Genomic DNA, 22,641 nt, shown 5'->3' on the forward strand with positions numbered 1-22,641 from the left:
TTTTTGCTATCATGTACCCATCAAATCCACCCTGATTCTCCTACTACATAGCTACAACAGGGCATGTACAGCAGACAATCACCTACCACATGGGAAGAAACTAGCAGTCCCAGGGAAAACCCACATGGTCACAGGGAGAATGTGCAAAGTCTACACAGGCAGCACCAGAGGTCAGGATTGAACCAAGTCACTGGACCTGTGAGGCAGCAGCACTATTTATAAGGCAATTTTAACTTAGCCTGCCCAGTGGGAGCCACCCATGCTGAGTGGTTACTCTGGAGTTGGGTACTAAGTTGGGGACAGGTCCTCATGATGTCTCTGGGATTCAACTCAATTGTAATTTAGCAACTTGAGAGGGAAATCTCAAGAGGCTTTACTGCTTGGTAAAAATGGCAGGACCGGAACTAGTAAGGTCCCACACTTGAGTCAGGACCTGAAATGAAAGCTAGAAACTTCCCAAGCAGGGATTTATCCTTCCACCCCTCCACCACATACTCATCAGAAAACTGTCACAGGATGGTCCCAGATCTTTCCACTTGCCTGGCTTCATATCACAATCTACGCAGAGCAGTTGGGAGCTTGATGCCTGGGTTTGAAGCACCCAGGCCTGCAGTCTGAGCTGAGTTTCCAATTTGTAAAGGAAAATAAATTTTGGGTTAAGGGCAGGCATTTTCCCAGGCACAGTTGTTGTTTGCATCTGGATACCGAGTAAGTCGATTCTACTTGTGGAAATGACCTGCATCCTTCCTGACCGTCACCTTGACATGGTGTCAAGACGACAAACTTTCCCTCAGTGTCAGCAAAACAAAAGAGCTGGTCATTGACTTCAGGAATCAGGGCAGAAAACACGGTCCTGTTTACATCAATGGTGCTGAGGTGGAGATGGTTAAGAGCTTCAAGTTCCTAGATGTAAATATCACCAATAGCTTTCCTGGTCCAACCACATAGATGCCATGGCCAAGAAAGTGCACCAGTGGCTCTACTTCCTCAGAGGGCTAAGGAAATTTGGCATGTCTCCGATGATCCTCACCAATTTTTACAGATGCACCATAGAGAGCATCCTATCTGGATGCATCACAGCTTGGTATGGCAACTGCTCTGCCCAAGACCACAAGAAATTGCAGAGAGTTGTGAACGCAGCCCTCTCTATCATGAAATCCCACCTCCTCTCCATTGACTCTGTCTACACTTCCCACTGCCTCGGAAAAGCAACCAACATAATCAAAGACCACTCCCACCCTGGTCAATCTCTCTTCTCCCCCCTTCCATCAGGCAGAAGATACAAAAGCTTGAGAACACGTACCACCAGGCTCAAGGACAGCTTCCGCCCTGCTGTTATAAGACTCTTGAACGGACCTCTTGTACGATAAAGGTGAACTCTTGATCTCTCAGTCTACCTTATCATGGCCTTTGCACCTTATTGTCTACCTGCACTGCACTTTCCCTGTAACACTATATTCTGCATTCTGTTATTGTCTTTTCTTTTGTACTATCTCGATGTACTTACGTTTGGAATGATCTGTCTGGATGGCATGCAAAACAAAGCTTTTCACTGTACTTCTGTACATGTGACAATAATAAACCAATATTAATTACCAGCCTATCAACTTTGCTGAGGATTGTCCTCTCACTGAAGACCTGAGAATAAGCATGCACTGTTTCAAACTGAGTCACATTGGTCCAGCTTCAGGTGGTCAAGTTCCCTGCAATTTCTTATAACCCTACGCTCAGAATTTTGAAACAAAAGAAAAGAGTCCTTTCTGTCAATGGGCAAACCAGGGGCAATGAGAGCTGCCACAGAAATAAATCCAAATCTTTGGAGGACTCACTAGTTACCTTTATGGTGGTTTAAGTTAACAAAGCTCCTCTTCCCGGGCTTTTGGCTGAACATGTCGGTGGGGTTGAGTGGCTGTAATCGAAACTCAGATAGGTCTGATACGGGAGCCATCATGAGCACCCATGTAACGATTACAACTGTAATTGCCTGCCAGTGACTTCATTAGCTATCACGTGACAACCAACATACCCCCAAAACCAGCAGTCGGCCACAGGGCATGTGCAGCTGGATTTATGTGGTGGAGTCCAGACGGGGATTCAACCTCCCACCGAGGTCAAATGCAGAATACATACACTGTAAATTCATAGCCAACATTATGTGAGTGAGTCTAATTAGTGTTGTAAATCCCAGAAAGCTCCCATTGACAGGGATGCTGAATGCTTGCAATGTTTTACACCAGTGATCTAGGCTGACTCAAAAATCACGCCCTGGGCAAACCAAAAGCAGTGTGTAGCTAGCTACTTCTGAGCTCCTTTAGCATACTAAAAGCAGAAATGATGTGAGTTTTCCGTCGGACTTTCAATGATTTACGAGCAGGCTGGGAAGTCAACTGAGGACCATGAATTTCAAACGTTGGGGCCACAGATAAAAGGCGTTCAGAGGGAGCTCTGCAGACTTTCGGACTTTACACAGCTGCACACCCCCTGGGCGAACCAATACATGAATTCATGTAATGTGGGCCTCCGGTTTGTGGACTGACAAAAGCTGGGTTTACGCTACCTTTTTAGGAGAGGATGGAACGAAATTTGGAAGCGTTCCTCGAGATTTCATCACCTGACCTCCCACCCCTCCACTGCCTCGATCAAACATCCTGCTCATCACCTGCCCACCCCCCAAAATTTATATGGTAAGCAGAAGACCATGTGAAAAGGACAGTTCATGGAGAAAGTGAATCCAGGTGTTTAAACAGATTAAGGGATTTGGTTGAGTTTGTGCGGGGGAAACCATTGCCTCATGGGAAATCCAGCACAGGAGAGCATAAATTGGAGGGAAACTTTAAAGCTGAGAATGGAAACTTCAACTACTTATCCCACAGGGAAAGATAAAGTTTCAGTGGCTCCAAAGCCCCGATCAGTACCAGACAATGGTGACCAGGGGAAGGGGGTGGGTGGAGGGTGATTGAGGGGTGAGCATGCTTACAGAGGCTTGGAGTTTCCATACTGAACAAGTCTGAATTATCCTAGTCACCCTGGCTGAACTAAAACAAGTGACATTAAACTTACCTCAGTGATCTGCATTAACTCCTCAACAGAAAGGATGGGGTATTGGAATTGGAATTGGTTTATTATTGTCACATGTACTTGAAAAACTTGTCTTGCATACTGCTCATACAGATCAATTCATTACACAGTGCATCGAGGTAGTACAGGGCAAACAATAACAGAATGCAGAATAAAGTGTACCAGCTGCAGAGAAACTGCAGTGCAGGTAGACAATAAGGTGCAAGATCCAATTCAACTGATAGTTAAAATTTCACTGGGGCCCATGTATGTACACTGGACTCTGTTTTGTATTCATCAAGGAGAGTTTCACTTATGGGGTTTCACCTGCCTCCAGATGAAAAGGAGTTCAAACTGCAGATTGGAGAAAGTGGGACACAAAATAGAGCCACTTCCTTGTCACCATGGACTCACTCAAATCCTGCTAATCAGGAAAGTTAATCAATCCTAACATGTTTGTTAATGTTTGATGGCTGAAGAAACAAGAAGCAGCTTAAACAGTTCAGTTAAAAGTAAATTTAACTCATTATTAAAATATAATAAATATACCTTGTTATTAAAATATAATAAATATTGTCGGCAGTTTGAGAATTATAATTAGTCAATTATTCTCCCAAGGATCTGATGTAACTTCAAACTTTCAATGGGGCTCATCTTTATTTGTTAAAATGAACTCTCCCTGACCCTCCAGAGTTCACCACTATACCTGGCAACTACTGTTCATATTTCCGATGCAACACCTATTAATGTATATTAAATAAGAACTTCCCATACTCCTGCAGTATTCGGCTAAAGGAGTTTATCTTTTCCCAGGTCAGAAAAACTAATCATTTCTTATTTATTCTGTGAAACCCATAAATAAATTCCATTAAAGCTCTTTTGGACTTCTCTGCTCTGGCATCCTAAAGCTTAAAAAAAACTTAGCTTGCCATTACCAATATCAATCAAAGAGTATAGTTTTGGACATTGACAATGACTCAGTGTCATAATCAGGCTGTGCATAAATTTATCAATGATCCTCATTTTTATCTACGAACGCTGAAAGATGGTAGCCTTTAAGGTCTGTGGCTTGTCACCTGAACTTACACTTTCAGGAATTCTCACTGGAAACATCTCTGATCAGCCTATCAGTTACCTAAAGTAGAGTTGCCAATGCTTCAGGATTGAAATATGAAACCCTGGAACACCAAGAAGATATTTATATTTATTTGTTCATGAGCTGTGGCCATTGCTGGCAAGGCTGGCATTAATTGTCCATGCCCGATTGCTCCTCAAACTTACTAGATTGCTCATTCCAGAGGACACAAGGAGTCAACCACAGTGGTGGGTGAAACTGGGTGAAAATATCAATGAACGAAATGGATTTTTTTTTTGCAACAGTCTGGTAGTTCCATGGCCACCATTAATGATACTAGCATTTTATTTAATTATTCCAAATCTGCTATGGGGAATCCACATTCCTCTCTGGATTTGTCATTTAGATTTCTGAATACTATTCCAGTGTCACTGTAACTCTGTATGAATCCAGTGAAACAGTTACAGGTGTGATAAACATAATGTTTTTCTTTCATTTTCTTTTAATATTTCAGTTCCTTTATATAAAAATAAAGGATGGGGACAAATGACTTGGAATGTTGTCTGCCTTAAAGACAGGCATGTCAACCAACCAATTGGTAGAGGGTGAAGGGGGAGTGGTTGGAGTCAGGAAATGACATGATGGCAGCTCTAGCCCTATGTGCAACAGAGTTGGTAACTCTATGCCAAGGGAATGTGCACCACCGAATATAATGTTGCCACATTGCTTGGTTTATAGTGCCCTGTGTTCACAAGAGGCAGCCTCATTGAGACAGGAAAGATTTTGAAAGAGGCTGACAGGGCAGATGCTGAGAGGCTGTTTCCTCAGGCCGGAGAGTCTGACCAGAGGCAGTCTCAGGAGAAGGCCACTAAGGTAAGCAGAGGCATCTTCAGGCAGTAGGTTGTGCATGTGTGGAATTCTCTCCCTTGAAATCCAATGGATGTTCAGTCCCTGAGCATGCTCAAGGCTGAGATTGATAGTTTTTGGGACTTCAAGGGAAGCAGAACACATGAGGATTGTGAGGAAGGTATTGAGACATGGAATTGGCCATTATCTTACAGAATGGTGATGCAGGCATCAGAGAATGTGTGGCCGGCTCCTGGACCCATTTCTCACATTACTTGAGAACTAATGACAGCCTTTTCGTGAATTGAGACAATTCAGTGGGGGAAAAGCATTTGAAAGCTGGGAGATAAAATCTGGTCTATGTTTCTCTTGATCACACTCTTGGACGCAAGGTAAGCTATGTAATCCTCTCTAACTCTGTGGCTGTTGGGGTCCTGCCTAGAGACAGCCTTTAGTGAAGAATGAAGGAGAGAAAGGTCAGGAATGTATGTGGACAAAAAAAATGAGTAACTCTTCACAATAAACGAAATAAAGCTGCCCACACTGAGATAAGAATGAGCAACTTTGCATGACTCAGTAGGTGCTGACAAAACTCCATAACGTTGCAGTGTGAGTTTATAAAGGTTCAAGATAATGAACAGTGAAATCCCATACCAAAGAGAACTCAAGTGTATAAAGGAAAGATTTGCATTGCTCCATTTTAAAGCCCAATTGGGCGGAGATTACTATTTTTATTCAGGGTGTGTAATTGTAGTGTTGAATAGCAAGATGAAAGTGAAGTGTCTCATAAATCAGAACCTGCCAGTTTCAACTTGATACAAAGGCTAATTAAAGCCGAGTTCACCTTATCACAGGGAAGTTTCACGAGAGCACCACAGGTCACAATAAGCTAATGGCATTGAGCAGAAACTAAGGACAGCACGTGTCTCTGCTGTTGACTGAATGTGGACATTTACCACCAGTTTAACAAAAAAAACAAGGGGACAGGCAATTGGTGAAGCTGATGTTTTGATGTGGAATTTCCCAAATACATGCTACGTTACAGGGAAGAATATAAGATATCTTTATTAGTCACATCACACAGTGAAATGCATCGTTTGCGTAGAGTGTTCTGGGGGCAGCCCGCAAGTGTCGCCACGCTTCTGGCGCCAAGATAGCATGCCCACAACTTCCTAACCCGTACATCTTTGGAATGTGGGAGGAAACCGGAGCACCCGGAGGAAATCTACACAGACATGGGGAGAACATACAAACTCCTTACAGACAGTGACCGGAATTGAACCCAGGTCGCTGGCGCTGTAAAGCATTACATAAAGAAAGAATCCTAGGGCAAAGCACACAAAATGCTGGAGGAACTCAGCACGGCAGGCAGCATCTATGGAGGGAAATGAACAGTCGACGTTTTGGGCCGAGACCCTTTGTCAGGAAAGGAAGAGGGCAGAAGCTGGAATAAAAGGGTAGGGGGAGGGGGAGGAGCACAAGCTGGCAGGTGACAGGTGAGTCCAGGTGAGAGGAGGAATGGTAGGTAGGTGAGGGAGGGAGGGGGTAAAAGGGAGTGATGCGAGAAGCTGGGAGGTTATAGGTAGAAGATGCAAAGGGCTGAAGAAGAAGGATTGGGTTGGAACAGCATGGACTGACCCTCCAGTAAAATGCTCGGGGAGCATTGTGCGATCAGATGTGTTACCTTTTGGGTGAAGCATTAACCTCAAGCCTCCATGCCCTCTTAGGCAGGTGCAAGAAAAAACCCATGCTACTCTGAGGAGGATGGACTTACGAACTTGGAGCAGGAGTAGGCCACTCGGCCCCTCAAGCCTGTTCCTACTATTTAATAAGATCATGGCTGATGTGTGATTGTAACCTCGACTCCACAGTCCACTTACCCACAGGATCCTTTCACCTCTTGCTTTTCAAGAACATATCTGCATCTGGTTTCAAAATATCCAAAGACTCTGCTTCCATTGCCCTTTGAGGGAGGGAGTTCTAAAGACTCCCGAGAGAAAGAAAAGTTCCACCTCATCTCTGTCTTAAATGGGCGACCACTTATTTTCAAAGAATGAATCCCTAATTGTAGATTTTCCCCAGGAAGAAATATCCTCTTCACATCCATTCTGTATGCTTCAATCAGGTCCTCTCTCACTCTTTTAAACTCCAGTAGATACAAGCATCACCTATGCAATCTTTCCTTATTAGACAACCTGCCAATTCCAGGAATCAGATTAGTAAACCTTCTCTGAATTACTTCCACTGCCTTTACATCCTTCCTTAAATAAGGAGACAAATACCGTATTCAGAACTCACCAAAGCCCGATAAAACTGAAGCATAACCTTCCTCCTTTTGTATGGCCATGCCATTTTTCACACAACCCAGTTCAAGAACAGCTATTTCCCTTCAAACATTTGGTTCCTGAACCAACCGGCAAAACCGTAATTAGTACACCTTAGCAACACTATGACCACTTTGATTGCTTTGCACTAAATCAACATATTTTTGTTCTAATTGTCTTCTTTCTTATAAAGACTGTGTATAATTTATGTTTAATTTATGTTTTTCTTATGAATGCTGCTTAGGTGATATTCTGTGCCTGTGATGCTGCTGCAAGTAAGTTTTTCATTGCACCTGTGCATACATGTACTTGTGCATATGACAATAAACTTGACTTTGATTTTGATTCCATTCCCCTATCTCTCCTGATGACTTGTTGTATCTGTGTACTACTAGCCTTTTGTGAATCATGCACGAGGATACCCAGATACCTCTACATCCCAGAGCTAGCAATCTCTCACCATTCAGATAATATGCCTCTATTTTCCCTTGCAAAATGGTCAATTTCCCATATTCCCACATTATGCTCCACTTGCCAAACCTTTGCCCACTAACCTCTCTAGCCCTCTGTAACTTCTGCAGCTTCAAGTTCCTGGGTGTCAGCATCTCAGAGGATCTATCCTGGCCCCAACACATTGATGCATTCACGAAGAAGGCACGCCGGTGGCTGTACTTCATTAAGAGTTTGAGGAGATTTGGTATGTCACCAAATACTCTTGCAGATTTCTACAGATATACGGTGGAGAGCATTCTGACTGGTTGCATCACCACCTGGTATGGAGGCTCCAATATGCAGGATCGAAAGAGGCTGCAGAGGGTTGTGAGTAGAGCCAGCTCCATCACGGGCACAACCCTCCCCACCATCGAGGACATCATCAAGAAGCATGCCTCAAGAAGGCGGCATCCGTCATTAAGGGTCCTCACCATCTGTGACATGCCCTCTTCTCATTGCTAGCATTGGGGAGGAGGTACCGGAGCCTGAAGACCCATACACAACGTTTTAGAAACAGTATCTTCCTCTCCGCCATCAGAGTTCTGAATGATCCATGAACCCCACCTCATTATTCCTCTTTAGCACGATTTATTTATTTTTGCAACTTATAATAATTTTATGTCTTGCACTATACTATTGCCACAAAACAACAAATTTCATGAAATATATCAGCGATAATAAACCTGATTATGAATCTCATATTCTCTTCACAGCTTAATTTACTACCTGCTTTTGATGAGGGGATTTATTCCTCAACTGACGTAACCAAAACAGATTATTTGATCATTATAACAATGCTCACTGTGGGATCTTGCTGTGCACAGGTTGACTGTCATGCTTCATCCAATATAGATATGACCACACTTTTAAAGTACTTCATTGGCTGTAAAGTGGTTGTGGCAATCTCAAAATGTTGTGCAGCCAATGATGTATTTTTAAACTGTAATCCAGAAAGGGTTCTGAAAAGCATCATGGCAATCAAAGTCTAGCCTCAGCAAAAGGAATTCCTTCTTGCTGATTTCTCCTCATCTCCTTCCAGTGGGACAGAATTCCAGACAGCTGGATGATATCATGTCCAAATTGAGTAAATATCCCGGGGAGAGTCAAGACCAGTTCCTGGCTTGTGATTTCACTCTGGACAGCTGGTATAGAAATGAACTCACACTGGTAAAACACGGGGTAATTTGGAGAGGGAATAGAGTCAAAGAGCCATACAGCATGGAAACAGGCCCTTTTGCCCAACTTGTCCATGCTGAAACACCGTGAATGTGAGCAGTCAGGATGGGGTGTATAAGCAATCAGTAAGCACTCGGTGTTGTGAATGAAGGCAGTGATCAAGACTGGCTCACACCACCAACTCAACCATGCCCACCCAAAAAATCACCTGGCTTAAGTTAGGGTTCAGGGCACTGATCGCCAGATTTGGGACCCTTTTGTCATTTCTTCCCCTTAATGGTTCAATTCCTGCATCTTTCTAAGTTATTTGTAATTGGTGGGAGTGTCAATGGGACAAGATATATTTAAAACATAATAAGTCAACCATTTCTCAGGACCATCATTGATTGAGAAGAAACTAAGAATTCTAAAGAAGAAAATGTGGTGAAGTACTAAAAATACTGATAAGAGTCAATGAGCTTTCTGGAAGTGTTCCTTAGTGAGAAAAGTACTGACTCGCTAATGACATCAATTTGGAAGAGTTGTGTGATGCAGTTAAAATTCAACGTATCCCTGTGCCAGATGCCATCTATACACTGGGCACTTTCCTGAAGATGGAAAGTGTTCTTTTTGGGACAACATTTAAGATGTCTAAATGCCTACTTGGATAAACACAGATGATAAACACAGTGACACCCAGACCATCACTATACCAGAAGCAGCTTGTGTAAACTCACTAGAGTTTAGAAGAATGAGAAGTGGCCTCATTGATACATGACAGAAGCTTAATTGAAACCTCTGAGAAGTTTTGACAGGATAGATGTTGAGAGGATATTTTCCCCAATGAGGAATGTAGAACGAGGGGGCATAGTTGCAGAACAAGTGGTCGCCTCATTTAAAACTGAGATGAGGATGCATTTCTTGTCTCTAAAGGTGCCGAATCTTTGGAATTCTCTACTGCAGAGGGATGTGGAGGCTGAGTCACTGAATACATTCAAAGCCAAGAGAGACAGATTTTGGACAGGGAAGTCAAGCGCTTTGGGCACCAGGCAGGAAAGCAGAGTTCAGGTCAAGCACTATCTTATTGATTAGTGGAGCATGCCTGAGGCCCATTGGGCCAACTCTTGCTCTTATATCTCATATTCAAAGTTTGTCTCATCATTCACTCTTACATGAGGAATGCAAATCATCTGCTCTTTGTTTAAATATTAACAAAGCAGTAAATATTTTTATTTCTGACTTAATAACCAGTATTAAGTGCTGGGCTGAATGAGCCAGAGCACAAGTTTTGATGGATTGGATAGCTTTTTCTTATCCATGGTATCTTCTTGAAGTAAAGATGTCTTGCTCTACTTAAATAGGGTCCTGGCAAAGCCTCATCTGCCATGTCGCGCACAGGTCTGCACTTCCCGCCTAGGAAAGGATAAACTTGCAATAGAGGTGCAGTGAAGGTTCACCAGATTGATTCATGAAATGGTGGTTTTACCACATGATGAAGGACTGAACAAACTAAACCAGCACTCTCTTGAGGTTAGAAGACTGAGAGATAATCTCATTGAAATGGACAAAATTCTTCAGGGGCTTGTCGGGATAGATGTGGAATTGATGTTCCCTTCCTCTGGCTGAAGTGTCAATAACCAGGGGTCATGGTCTCAAAACAGGGGTCATCCTTTCAGGACGGAGATGAGAAGAAATATCTTCACACAGGGGGTACTGAATCATTGGTGTTCACTACCCTAGAGGGCTGTAGAGTCTCAATCAGCAAGTAAAGGTAGAGATCAGCAGATTTTTAGATATCAAATCAAGGTTAGTGCCGGTAAGTTGTACAGAGGCAAAGGATCTCACTGAATGGTGGAGCAGGCATGAGGCGTCCAAAGATCTTTTTCTTATGTCCTCATGGACCATTAGTGTACCTCAGCTAGGACCACAATCGAATTTGGAACCTTCAGGATTTGCAAGCCTTGATGGCAAATCAGGTGTCAGATGCACCCAGAAAAGCACAGGAAGACCTATTCTGTTACAAAAGTGATAATGCCAGCTGCTCCCGCATTCCCAAGGACATCTGTGTGACGGCAGTAAAACCTTCTGAGGGAACGTTCACACAGCCCAGAGGAGATTCACAGTAACGGGGCAGGTCCAGTCACACAAAAATTCACTACCAAGTTATCTGCAGCTCAGGCAGTTTTTTAATTGGACCTCTGCATAAAATAACAATTAGACCATGTTCCAAATGAAGATAAAATACACATTTCACCGGAATTCACTGCAGGTTTCAAAACATTTTTTTTGCACTTCATACCATTGAACAGTAAAAGAATGGCTGTGTAGGATTAGTACAGCAAGTAATAAATGGAAATGGCAGGAATTTGGAGGTAATGTCTTTCCTGAACTATTCCCTTAAGGCCATGCTGTGAAAAAATTCCTAAATGTAGATACCACACTAATGTACTTCACCCTGCAATTAGAACATTACTGGAACCATTATCCACTTAAACAACATCATCTGATGCAGTCCTTATAGTCTCATTAGAATTTTAAGGGTTATGTAGTTTACTCACATTGTGCTGCAGCCTTGAGTTTGCAATTAGTAAATATAAACCTGCAGGGTGGCTGGTTGTGTCATGCCAAAGGTGTGTAAGATATTACCATGAGAATATTTAATTTTTATTTGCAAGCGAGTGGTTTAAATGGCACTCTCTTAGCCAATGCAGCCCTCATTTAATTAAGATTACTGAGCCTCTTAAGAAAAAAATCAAAGGGCCAAAAGTCATTCTAATAAGGCACCAAACACAATTACAGTAATAATGATAGAGCTCAAAATCTATTCCAGAGGCTTTTAAAATATACTACCATCACGTCAAATACCTTACTGGCATGAGAGCTTTTCAATCTATTCTGAGGAAAATTAAGACTAGCCTTGGAACAACCTGTCCAATATTAAAGACGCTGAACATTTTAAAAGTCTCAAAGGAGGTATAAAGTGCTTTTATAAATATTTCAGAAGTACAATCATTTAAACGGTGTTATTATCTATTGCTCTGTTAGCTTTCAAATACCACTACTTGAAGTTGGCGAGTGTTATTTAGCAATTGTTGCAAATCGATTTCAGTAATTTTATAAACAGCCTAAAGCAATGGTTGATTTTCAACCTGTTGCCTAGCAACTGCTGTAATGCATAGTCATCTATATAAATCATTTCCTTCGGTTGGACCAAATGTTGATGCACTCGTACACTTTAATTAAATCATAATACTTTTTTCTAGATTAAAGTACATAGCATGTTGGGCAGAACCCAAAATGGAATCTACTTAAACATCTCAATGTCTTAAGGCAAGAACAGATATTAAAATATTTATAACAGGGTCTAAGATGTAGTAAATAATGGCACTCAACACCTACATGGAGATGTTATCGTGCATTTATTTGCTGCTCTGAAACGTCCCCCGTCATTTCTCACTTGCAAGGAGAAAGTAAGACTTGTCCCAAATGAGAAGGAAGCATACTAACGATTTCTAATATGTTTCTATCCCAAGACAGTAGCGTTTAAAATATTTTCACATTACTGCACAAACAGTTGCACAATTCGAATCTAAATCTTTTCCAACAAAACGTTTTATGGCGTTAATCCATCCCCACCTCAATCCATCACGAACAGAGTCAAAGCTAGTGTATGATTAGTCATAGCTAGGGAAGTATGTATGGTGCCTATCAGTAGGTGGACAAGGATGGTCTCTTCTTGAGCTAAACAGAGAGCCCAAGGAATCTTCTCCAAAACTCTTCAGGAGACTGCAGAGCTGGAAAGATACAGCCAACTCCATTCATCCCTTGACCTTGTGACAAAGCAATGAAATGTTTGAGGATAGCAAAAACAATTGTTGCAAGGGAAATTACCATATATATTAAAATATTTTTTTCTTTTGGTCATATTCTGCTTGGTTCTTTCAATCAGTCAGAAAAAAAGACCACACACAAATTATAAATATGAACCTTCTAAGCACTTAAGTTTAATTGTTCCCGTCTATATTAATATTCAACTTGTTTGAAAATCCCCATCAATCCAAAAGCATTCCTTTTCATTGTTATTTATCTCAGTCCTGTTTAAAACATCAGAGCAGTCAGTTGTCCTTACTGTCAAACAAACCAATACGAGACTGTTTGAATTACTGAGTGAGAGATATTCTACTTGCCAGCTCCTGTCCCCTTAAGGCATGGCAGGGAAGTATTATAGGGCAGTCCTTACCTTGGGAATTAGCTTGTAAGACCCCTATGCTGTCATCAAACTGCATAGATTTGATGTTGAGTGACGCCAAGATGCATTCTTTGTCTTGGAGCGAACAATCGTCGATATTGTTCTGATTGGCTGATAAAATAACACACATGTCGCAGAGGTTGATGTTGACAGCCCTTAAATCAGCTCGACATAATGGTGTACCCTTCAGCAAATAAAAAATAGAAAAACAAATTAAAGATCAAGACTGGAGCTATGGGACAATACTTAACAAGTAGTCTTTTATACTCCAACATTAAACCAATGTAACTATGTGCTGGGGAATTGGAGATGTGCACTTATCTGAAAGGGTAGATGGTGCTGATGGCAACTCTCTGGTTCATTGTCTATACTCAGTGAAGCCATTAAAAGCAAATAAGAAGTCGGCTTGTTGCCAGCTATTCACATCAGACTCACTGATGCCAAGTCAATAACTGTGAGCAATTTTTTCTAACTGGCAAACTCTGGCATTCAGAATGTGTGAACTAAATGCCAGGCTGCTCATCACTGCTACAAAATGTCAAAGAGCTAGTTCTGCATCTGGACATGCACAAAAGTAAGGGTCAGTGCAACGAACAAGGCTCAGCCATAACAGATACTTGTGGAGACCAGTCCTCGATAGCTTGTTGACACTACCTGTGCTGCTGGATCTGCTGTCACTGAGAACTGTACTCTTGTCGTCAGTTAAAGTTCCATCTGAGGGAGAACATTTCTGTTGTGGAAGATTGCGTTTTGAAGAGTGCACGTTTCCGATGGCTCCTAAATATTTGATTTCCGTGTGCAAGCACCAATAATGTGAGACCTCTTGGTTTGTTATGATTGTACGCTTGAGGACAAAAGCACGTAGATCAGTTTTAGTCTCTGAAAATCCACCAGGACAGAAAGCAAGTGTTACTGCTCCAAGGACTGCCTTGTTGGTTGTGGTCCCTCTCATTGTCAGTTGACCTTTGAGCCATACAGTGCTTCAAAAGTGTAAATGCAAGAGGTGATTTCTCCTCTGGAGCCCACTGCCTAGCTCTTTGAGTGCTCTGGTGGTGGGGACAGAGTGTTGACATAGAACTAAAGCCAGATTGATTGATATGTCTTCACAAGGTTGAACATCAATCATTTACTGCTAATAGCTGCATTTATGTCAATACCATCCACTTGCTGAAGTGAAGGCACTGGATTGGTGCTTAGATGTACAAGGATAGAGCAGCTAAGCCAAATGTAAAGTGATGCAAAATTTATGACCAGGCAAAGTAAGGGTGAGAATTATTTATTCCATCCCATAGACATACATTGACTGCTGGAACCCTGCAGAGATCATAAGAGATGAGAAGGCAGTTTGGGGGAAAGATCTGGCAGCTGGTAAAACTTACCTTCAACAAGAGCGGTGCTAGTCTGTGCTCAGTTGGGGAGCCTCTCACTCTTTTAGTGAGCAGGAGCAAGAGCCAGGAGCATTTCACATTACTGTGAGCTCCAACTGTTTTAGCCCTTGTATTTTGTGATCAATTATACAGACTCAGTTCACTGCTGAACACCTTGGAAACAATGGCTGCCTTCTCTCCTCCCACACCTGAGCATACTCAGAATGATACAAAGTGCTCTTAAAGGGGAAACGCACATCGTATTCTTAAAAGGAAAATGGAATAATATTGCATAACAATAAAATGGCATAAAAACACTACAAATCTTCCTGATTTCTATGAACATCATCCAATTTACCTAAGTGATGGCATTAAATTGGTGCTTAAGCATGCATTGCGGTCCAGAAGATTTGAGGGTCTTAAAGACACCAAGTTATTTCTCAAACAGACGACATCTCATTCTTCTTTTTAAAATTCTATTGAGTGCTAACTTGGACATCAGTGTGAATTTCCAACACAATAGCAATTCTGGAAATTAATCATAGCTATGGTGTCAGACAGCATGGAAACAGGACCTTCTGCCCACTTACTTTCCTGTGGCTAGTTAAATCCACTGACCCACAATTCTTTGGGATGTGGGAGAAAACTGGAGGACTTGGTGGAAAGCCACGTGGTCTCAGCGAGAATGTGCAAACTCCACACAGGGCAGCTTGAAAGTGAATCCAGATTGCTGGAGCTATGAAGCAGCAGTATTAACTGCACCACTATGTTGCTCCAAAGTTAAAAAGCACAGAAAGAGACCTTTTAGCCCACCTAGTCTGCCTATCCACCAGCCATTTGCAGTAGTTCTACACAAATCTTATTTTATTCTTCCCTCAGACTCCACCACTCACCAATGCAATAGAGGCAATTTACAGTGGCCAATTAACATACCAATTGTCTTTGCTATTGTGGGAGGTAACCAGAGTACCTGGGGGAAACCCACACGGTCACGGGGAACATGCAAACTCCACACAGATGGTAGCAGAGGTCAGGATTGAACCTGGGCCGCTGGAGCTGTGAGATGGCAATTCCAGCGCTTCTAGTTTCTCCGTTCTGTAGTGTTCCAAAACCCAACACATTAATAGGACTCACCGGTAATATCGACACTTTGGGAAAGTTGTGAAGGGTCTCCCACTCTCTCGTCAGGTATTCCAGTGTCCCAACAAAAACAATGTGCTTCAGTTCGTGGTAATGGAAGTTGCTGGCCCGTAAAGGCATGACGAGGTTGCGTAAACCAACCAAGGCAGAGTTCATGTCCCCAAAAATACACACAACCACGTGACCACTTAATACCGTCATAGCAGCCTCACTCCGGGTCTGAGAGACAGAGACCATTGTTAATGTCATGCACACAGGCAGCAAGGGCTCAAACATTAATCACAGGAGGATTAAACAATGGTACAAGAAAGGCCTGGTCTGTCGCCAGGAAACGAGCTGGTTATCTTACCTCTATCACAGCCATTCTGAGTAGTGATGGAGCACTTAAGGAGCAGTTCATAACGTTAGAACATGGAACAGTACAGCACAGGAACAGGTCCTTCGGCCCACAAGTTGTGCCAAACTAATTAAAATTGTAATCAAATGCACAACTAAACTAATCCCTTCTGCCTACACAATGTCCATGTCCTTCCTTTTCCCTCACATCCATGTGCCTACCTAAGAGCATCTTGAATGCCCCTATCGTATTTACCTCCACCCCCACCCCAGGCAGCACATTCCAGGCACCCACCACTCTCTGTGTAAAAAACTTGCCCCGCACATCTCCTTTGAATTTACCCCCTCTCACCTTAAATGCATGCCCTCTGGTATTAGACATTCTCTCTTCTTCCATCAGGTAGAAGATATAGGAGCCTGAGGGCACGTACCACCAGGCTTAAGGACAGCTTCTACCCCACTGTGATAAGACTATTGAACGGTTCCCTTATACAATGAGATGGACTATGACCTCACGATCTACCTAGTCGTGACCTTGCACCTTATTGCACTGCACTTCCTCTGTAACTGTGACACTTTACTCTGTACTGTTATTGTTTTTATCTGTACTACCTCAATGCACTCTGTACTAACTCAATGTAACTGCACTGTGTAATGAACTGACCTGTACGGTTGGTACACAAGACAAGTTTTTCACTGCACCTCGGTACAAGTGACAATACTAAACCAATACCAATATCAACCCTGGGAAAAAGATTCTGGCTGTCTACCTTATTTATACCTCTCATAATTTTGTAAACTTCTATCAGATCTCCCCTCAACCTCCGCTGCTCCAGAGAAAACAACCCAAGTTTGTCCAACCTCTCCTATAGCACATGCCCTCTAATCCAGGCAGTATCCTGGTAAACCTCGTCTGCACCCTCTCCAAAGCCTTGACATCCAATAACGGGGCGACCAGAACCGAATGCAAGAGTTGCCCCACTCTTTCACCCATGAATCCTACCCATACCAATTCCAAGTTTTTCAATAAGTGAATCAGGAGACTGTTCCCATTGGCAGAAGTAGGGTTGGTTAGCAGAGAATGCACAGTAATATAATTACCAAGGAGTCACAGGTGAGATGAGCAGCATTTTGGTTGATTTTATTGAGTTGTGATGTCCTGCCTGAAAGGATGATGGAAACAGATTCAACAGGAACTATCAAAAGTGAAGGCTTCATATGGGGGAAACTGCAATCCTGTGACTAAATAGTAGGAGAGTGGGTCCAACTGGAGAGCTCCTTCAACGAGCCAGTATGGATTCAATGGGCTGAATGTTCCCTTCAGCACTATGAGATTCTAAGCCACTCCCTCTGCATTGGCTCTGAGGTGGAACAGTTCATTCTCCTTATTTATTTACCTGCCTTAGAATTGGAGAACTTTATTCCTTGCAGCGTAGGAGACTGAGGGGTGATCTTACGAAGGTGTATAACATCAGGAGGGGCATAGATAGGGTGAATGTGCGCAGTCATTTTTTCAGGGTTGGGGAATCGAGAACTAAAGGGCATAGGTTTAAGGTGAGATCAGAATAAGAACCTGGGGAGCAACCTTTTCCACATAGTGGGAGCTATGTATCTGGAATGAGCCACCAGAGGAAGTGGCTGAGGCTGGTAAAATAATACCATTTAAAAGACACTTGAACAGGTACATGAATAGGAGAGGTTTGGGGGGATATGGGTCAAACAGGAGCAAATGGGACTAGCTCAGATGGGCATCTTGGTCAGCCTGGACGAGTTGGACTGAAGGGCCTTTTCCTGTGTCGTACGACTCTATGACTCCAGTGCAGAGAAGATTCACCAGGTCGATTGCTGGGTTGAAGGGGCTGTGTTATGAGGAAAGTCCAAGAGGAGTGGGTCAAAGAGAGTCATGCAGCACTGCAATGTGTCCTTCAGCCCACTGAGTCTACTCCGACAATCAGGCACCCATTTACATTAATCCTACACTGATACCACTTTATTCTCCCACATCACCATAAACTCCTCCCCCCGCCCCCCCCCCCCCCCCCAGACTCTACCACTCACCAACACACAAAGGGCAACTCACAGTGTCCAATTAACCTACCAACCTGCATATCTTTGGAACATGGGAGGAAACTGCAGCACCCATCAGCAGGCCATCGGTCCGAAGGCTTGAATGATCCTTTATAGCCCTGACCTATTCTTAGCTATTACACATCACAGAGGCAGAATGGGAGGTGAGCCACCGGAACATCTAAGTTCCTGAGGGAGCTTGACTGGGTAGATGCTGAGAGGTTATTTCCCTCCCCACCCCCACATAGAAATTTAGAACAAAGGGACATACTTTCCAAATAAAGGGTCACCCATTTAAGACAGAGATGAGGAAGAATTACTTCTCTCAGAGGGTCGTGAACCTTTGGCATTCTCCACCCCAGAGACCTGCAGAGGAGGAATCATTGAATATATTAAGCGTATGATCAATAGGTTTTTAGACTACATGGTAGTCAAGGGTTATGGGATCTGGCAGGATAGCTGAGTTGAGGTCAAAGATCAGATCAGCTATGACCTTAGTGAACGACAGACAGATTGAAGGTCCACGTCCTTCAATCCAACTCCTGCTCCTATTTCTTACATTCTACCTTCTACAGGCAGCGGAGGAAACTCCTTTCAGCTCCTGCTGTCGTCTGTGGGCTGTGTTCAGCTGGAATGGGGCTGGTGGCCACACTTCACATGGCATTGATTTTTGTGACAATATTTTCTGTGCTAACCTTTTTTCAAGGGAGACAAACTGAGAGTCAAGTCAATCCTCAGAATCCAGTTCGGCAGACTTGGAACTGAGGCATTTTCAAAATGGCACCTAACTTCAGGCTCACTTGTGCAAGGCTCCAGCTTCCTGCACCTTTGGGCAAAATCCTGGCGTAGTCGACAGCAAGTCTTGTTAACAGCAGGGAGCAGGGGTCGGTTCCCACCCTCTCAACCTCTTCTATCATTTAATATCCTGTTGCTCAGCAGCTGCTCCATGCAGTCACTTTGTACCCTTAACCTGTGACAGCAATAAAACACAGTGAAGGCAGCTGGAGCCACATAGATCTAGGAAGCCTTGGAATAAACAGCCTCAGAGAAAGAGGCTATCCAGTATCACCAGTCTCAGCACAAATTAGACTAGCCATTCTCCAGATGACTTGTGCTCTCCCGGTCCAAAAGTGCTGGATTTCTGCAGGGCGCATCAGAACAGAATTGATCTCCCACTCCTTCACGGTAGTCACCAGGACGTTCTGTAATGCTCTCAGCTGAGAGGGGAGGGGTTTGTGGGTGGATGCAATTTGTATCTGGCCACTTAGCTTTACACCAGCCATGGCTAGTGCATCCAGCATTGCCCAAATCAGGACAGTGTCAGGTGATGACAGATGGAGGCAGGCAAAGGAAAAAAAGAGGCAGATGGAGCAAGGTTGGGGGGTGGGGTGGGGTTTGAAGGTTGGAGACCTTCACCTGTTCATTCACCTGCCACTGTCTCTCCCTCCCATCCCCAACCTGGCACAACCCACCCGTCACCTTTCACCCCTCCTCAGTTCACCAATCACCTCGGACTCCTGTCTCACCAATGACCCCTCTCCTCTCTATACCGGCCATCTCCTCTCTCCACTCTCAGTCCCGATGCAAGGTTTCGACCTGAAACATTGACAATTCCTCTCCCCCTCCACAGATGCTGTTCGAACCACTGAGTTCCTCCAGCTGATTGTTTGTTGCTCCAGATTCCAGCATCTGCAGTCTCTTGTGTCTCTTAGTTGAAAGAGTGCCGCAAATCCATGGCAGAATCCAAGGGTGAATTGAGGGATTGCCCTTCAGCCACAGTGAGAGTTGGAATGCCGTTTTCATTGGGTGCTCATCCTCTGAAAATGCCAACAGTCAATTCCTACTCATAAAATACCTAAGTGGAAACATGAACTGGCTCAAGCTGGTGATAACTCCCATGGTTGAGCAGCCTGCTGTCACATGGTGTCCAAGATCACTCACAAGTCCACCGACAGCAGGTGCTGTAACTCCCTGTAACCCATGGATTGCAGTCCAGTTCAACAGGAGATACAGGGCAGAATAAAACAGGAGCACTTCGAATGAGGTGTAATTGTGATAAGAAAAAGCTGCAGATAAATACAAAAAAAAGAAATAGAACCATGTCCTTATTCAGCAGAAAATCCTCATTTCTTCCTTCCTTCAACCTATTTGGCAAAATATCATAAAATCTCTTTTAAAACAGTTTGTGATAGATTAGATGCAGCAGAGTGAATGGCATATCAATGCTCAGAGACAGCAGAGATGTAATAATGTTATTAATGGTTGGGCATCAACAGCACCACAGCCACCATTGTTCAGTTCATGGTATCCACACCAGTGTCTTCTCATTTCCTCTGCTGACATAACATATCACCTGGCAAGAAGTACTCCTAATACTAGTCCTCCTGTTTTAACGCTTGCAGTACTTGAAACCATCAGTCATTGACCTGTATATCACAGCTGCAATGACTTCAAAACTATGGGCCTCCAATGCCATTACGCTTTCAAACTGACAGAAACTTTGGGAGTTCTGTGAATAGTTGCTGTCAATGATTCAGCCCACTCCCTCAGACTGTTCCATCTGCAGCCATCCCCAACGGAATCAAGGGAAATTGGTCGAATGGTGAGAACGATGGAACCAGTCATCCTGGAAAATACTTGATTCAAATGATTAAACTACCTTCGAGCTGCATTGATGAGAACCAACGACAGCAAAGGGGAGGTTCACGCCTTGGTGATCACTTGGCCTTTGTGGGCGACTTCCTTCGAGGTCAGCAGCTGGTGCTATTGCAGCTCCTGTGACTGGGCCTGCCTACACCAGTAGTAATGACATTGGTGCATCAGTGAGGAACATGCAATGAATAAATCCTCCAGCTATCAGTCCATGTTATGTATTGTTCCTCTATTGGTGCACTAGTGAAGACACAGACCAATGGGCAAGGGCAGTGTCTGTGGTAGAAATGACCAAGTGCATCCAAGGTACCAGTCCCTGGCAGGAATGGAGTTGGCTGATCTTCACCATAGTTGGGCTAGAACTGTAGTCACCCAGTGTTTACAGGAAAGGGGAGTGAAATCATTCAGTGTCTCTTCTCACAGCATTTCTCCCTCCTGCCAATGGAGAACAAGTGCCGGTTGATGTTAGATGAGGACAGGAGTAAGATCAAGATCAAGATCAAGACAGGAGCACCCCCCACACTCATTCTCCCAAGGACAGGAAGATGGAGGGATATGGGCACTCTGTAGGTAGGAGGGATTAGCTATGTCGGCACAACATTGTGGGCCGAAGGGCCTGTTCTGTGCTGTACTGTTCTATGTTCTATGTTGAACCAACTGCTAACATCTGCCATTGATCAGACATATAGGAAGGCTGCTGAGAAGCTCATGATGGCCACCCGACTACAAGAATGTGCCAGCATGATGCTAGGACTTTGCAAACCATCTAAAGAGTGTCTGACCAGTGGGATCTCTGCCACACCAAACTGCCATGATTGATGAGCCCTGCTCCCTGCTGTTCACAAGGCTTGCTCTCTGTTGCACAAAGATTTCAATGACTTCCCCAAGGATGATGGAAGACCAAGCCCTTGGATAAGTGAGCCTCAGGTTAGGTGCCATTTTGAAAATGTCTCAGTGCCAAAGCTGAAGACTTCCATGACCTATTTCAGCACCGATCTTTCCTGCAACTTCCGCATGGAAATCTCACATTTAAATCGGGATAGTGCTGAACTCTGTGATGGGGTCACTTAAAGTGAACGGACAGAAAAAGTTGACAGGATGCGAATCACTCACAAAGCCACTCAGAGCCGATTCCAAGGCACATCCATGTACTAAGGTATGGTATCACCTCACGTGGCCGGACAGGTAATACCCGACTCCACAAGAAGAAGGTGCAAGCTAGGGGTCAGCTTCACTGCAAATTTTGGTGCATCTTACACTGCTGACTGCTACTGAGTCCCTGCATCAGCACTACCTTTCAAGCAGGCTCTGAAACACGCAAGGGGAGGAATCTGCACCCACAGTGCTGTTTTCGATGGACAGAATTCACGGGAAAGTAGGGAACAGTGAAACCAATGGCTTCATTGGCATCCCTGTACAATTTGATCACAAATGACTTCGCAATGCCATTGATGAAGTTCTAGTGAATAATATGGATATTGTGACTAATAATATGCCAATAGATATTGCCTTCCCTGGGTTTTCCCTGCACCCAGAGCTGATCAACTGTAGGATGCTCTAAGGGTCAGTGGAATGGAGAAACATCGTTAAAGAATGCCAGCACAAATGTAAGGATTTATTATTTGCAGATGAGAACATATTAGTGTTGTAAAATGTGTCATGACTGACAGTGTGACAGAACAAATACTTCTACTCAAAGGGTTGCCCATTCCTGATTTGCAAACCACATCCATGTACTGAGACATTTTATCAGCTCACATGGCTGGGCTGGAAGTACACTGCCCTACCAAGCTCAGACTGAAAGGACTCAGCTTCTCTGCAAATTCTGGTGCGTCTCACACTGCTGACTGGTACTCTATCTCTGCAACAGGACTGCCCGCC

The 22,641-nt window shown here is 43.7% G+C and overlaps 1 protein-coding gene across 1 annotated transcript in view; it reads right to left on the minus strand.

Moving 5' to 3' along the window:
• LOC127584756 (calcium-activated potassium channel subunit alpha-1-like) overlaps positions 1–22,641 on the minus strand; it is a 779,405-nt gene that overhangs the window by 73,233 nt on the left and 683,531 nt on the right. The window contains 2 exon segments of the mRNA XM_052041687.1: positions 13,190–13,382; positions 15,700–15,924. Of these exon segments, the coding sequence (XP_051897647.1) occupies positions 13,190–13,382; positions 15,700–15,924 (418 nt within the window).

The sequence above is a fragment of the Pristis pectinata genome, chromosome 30 (genome assembly GCF_009764475.1).
Source record: "Pristis pectinata isolate sPriPec2 chromosome 30, sPriPec2.1.pri, whole genome shotgun sequence".
NCBI lineage: Eukaryota > Metazoa > Chordata > Chondrichthyes > Rhinopristiformes > Pristidae > Pristis > Pristis pectinata.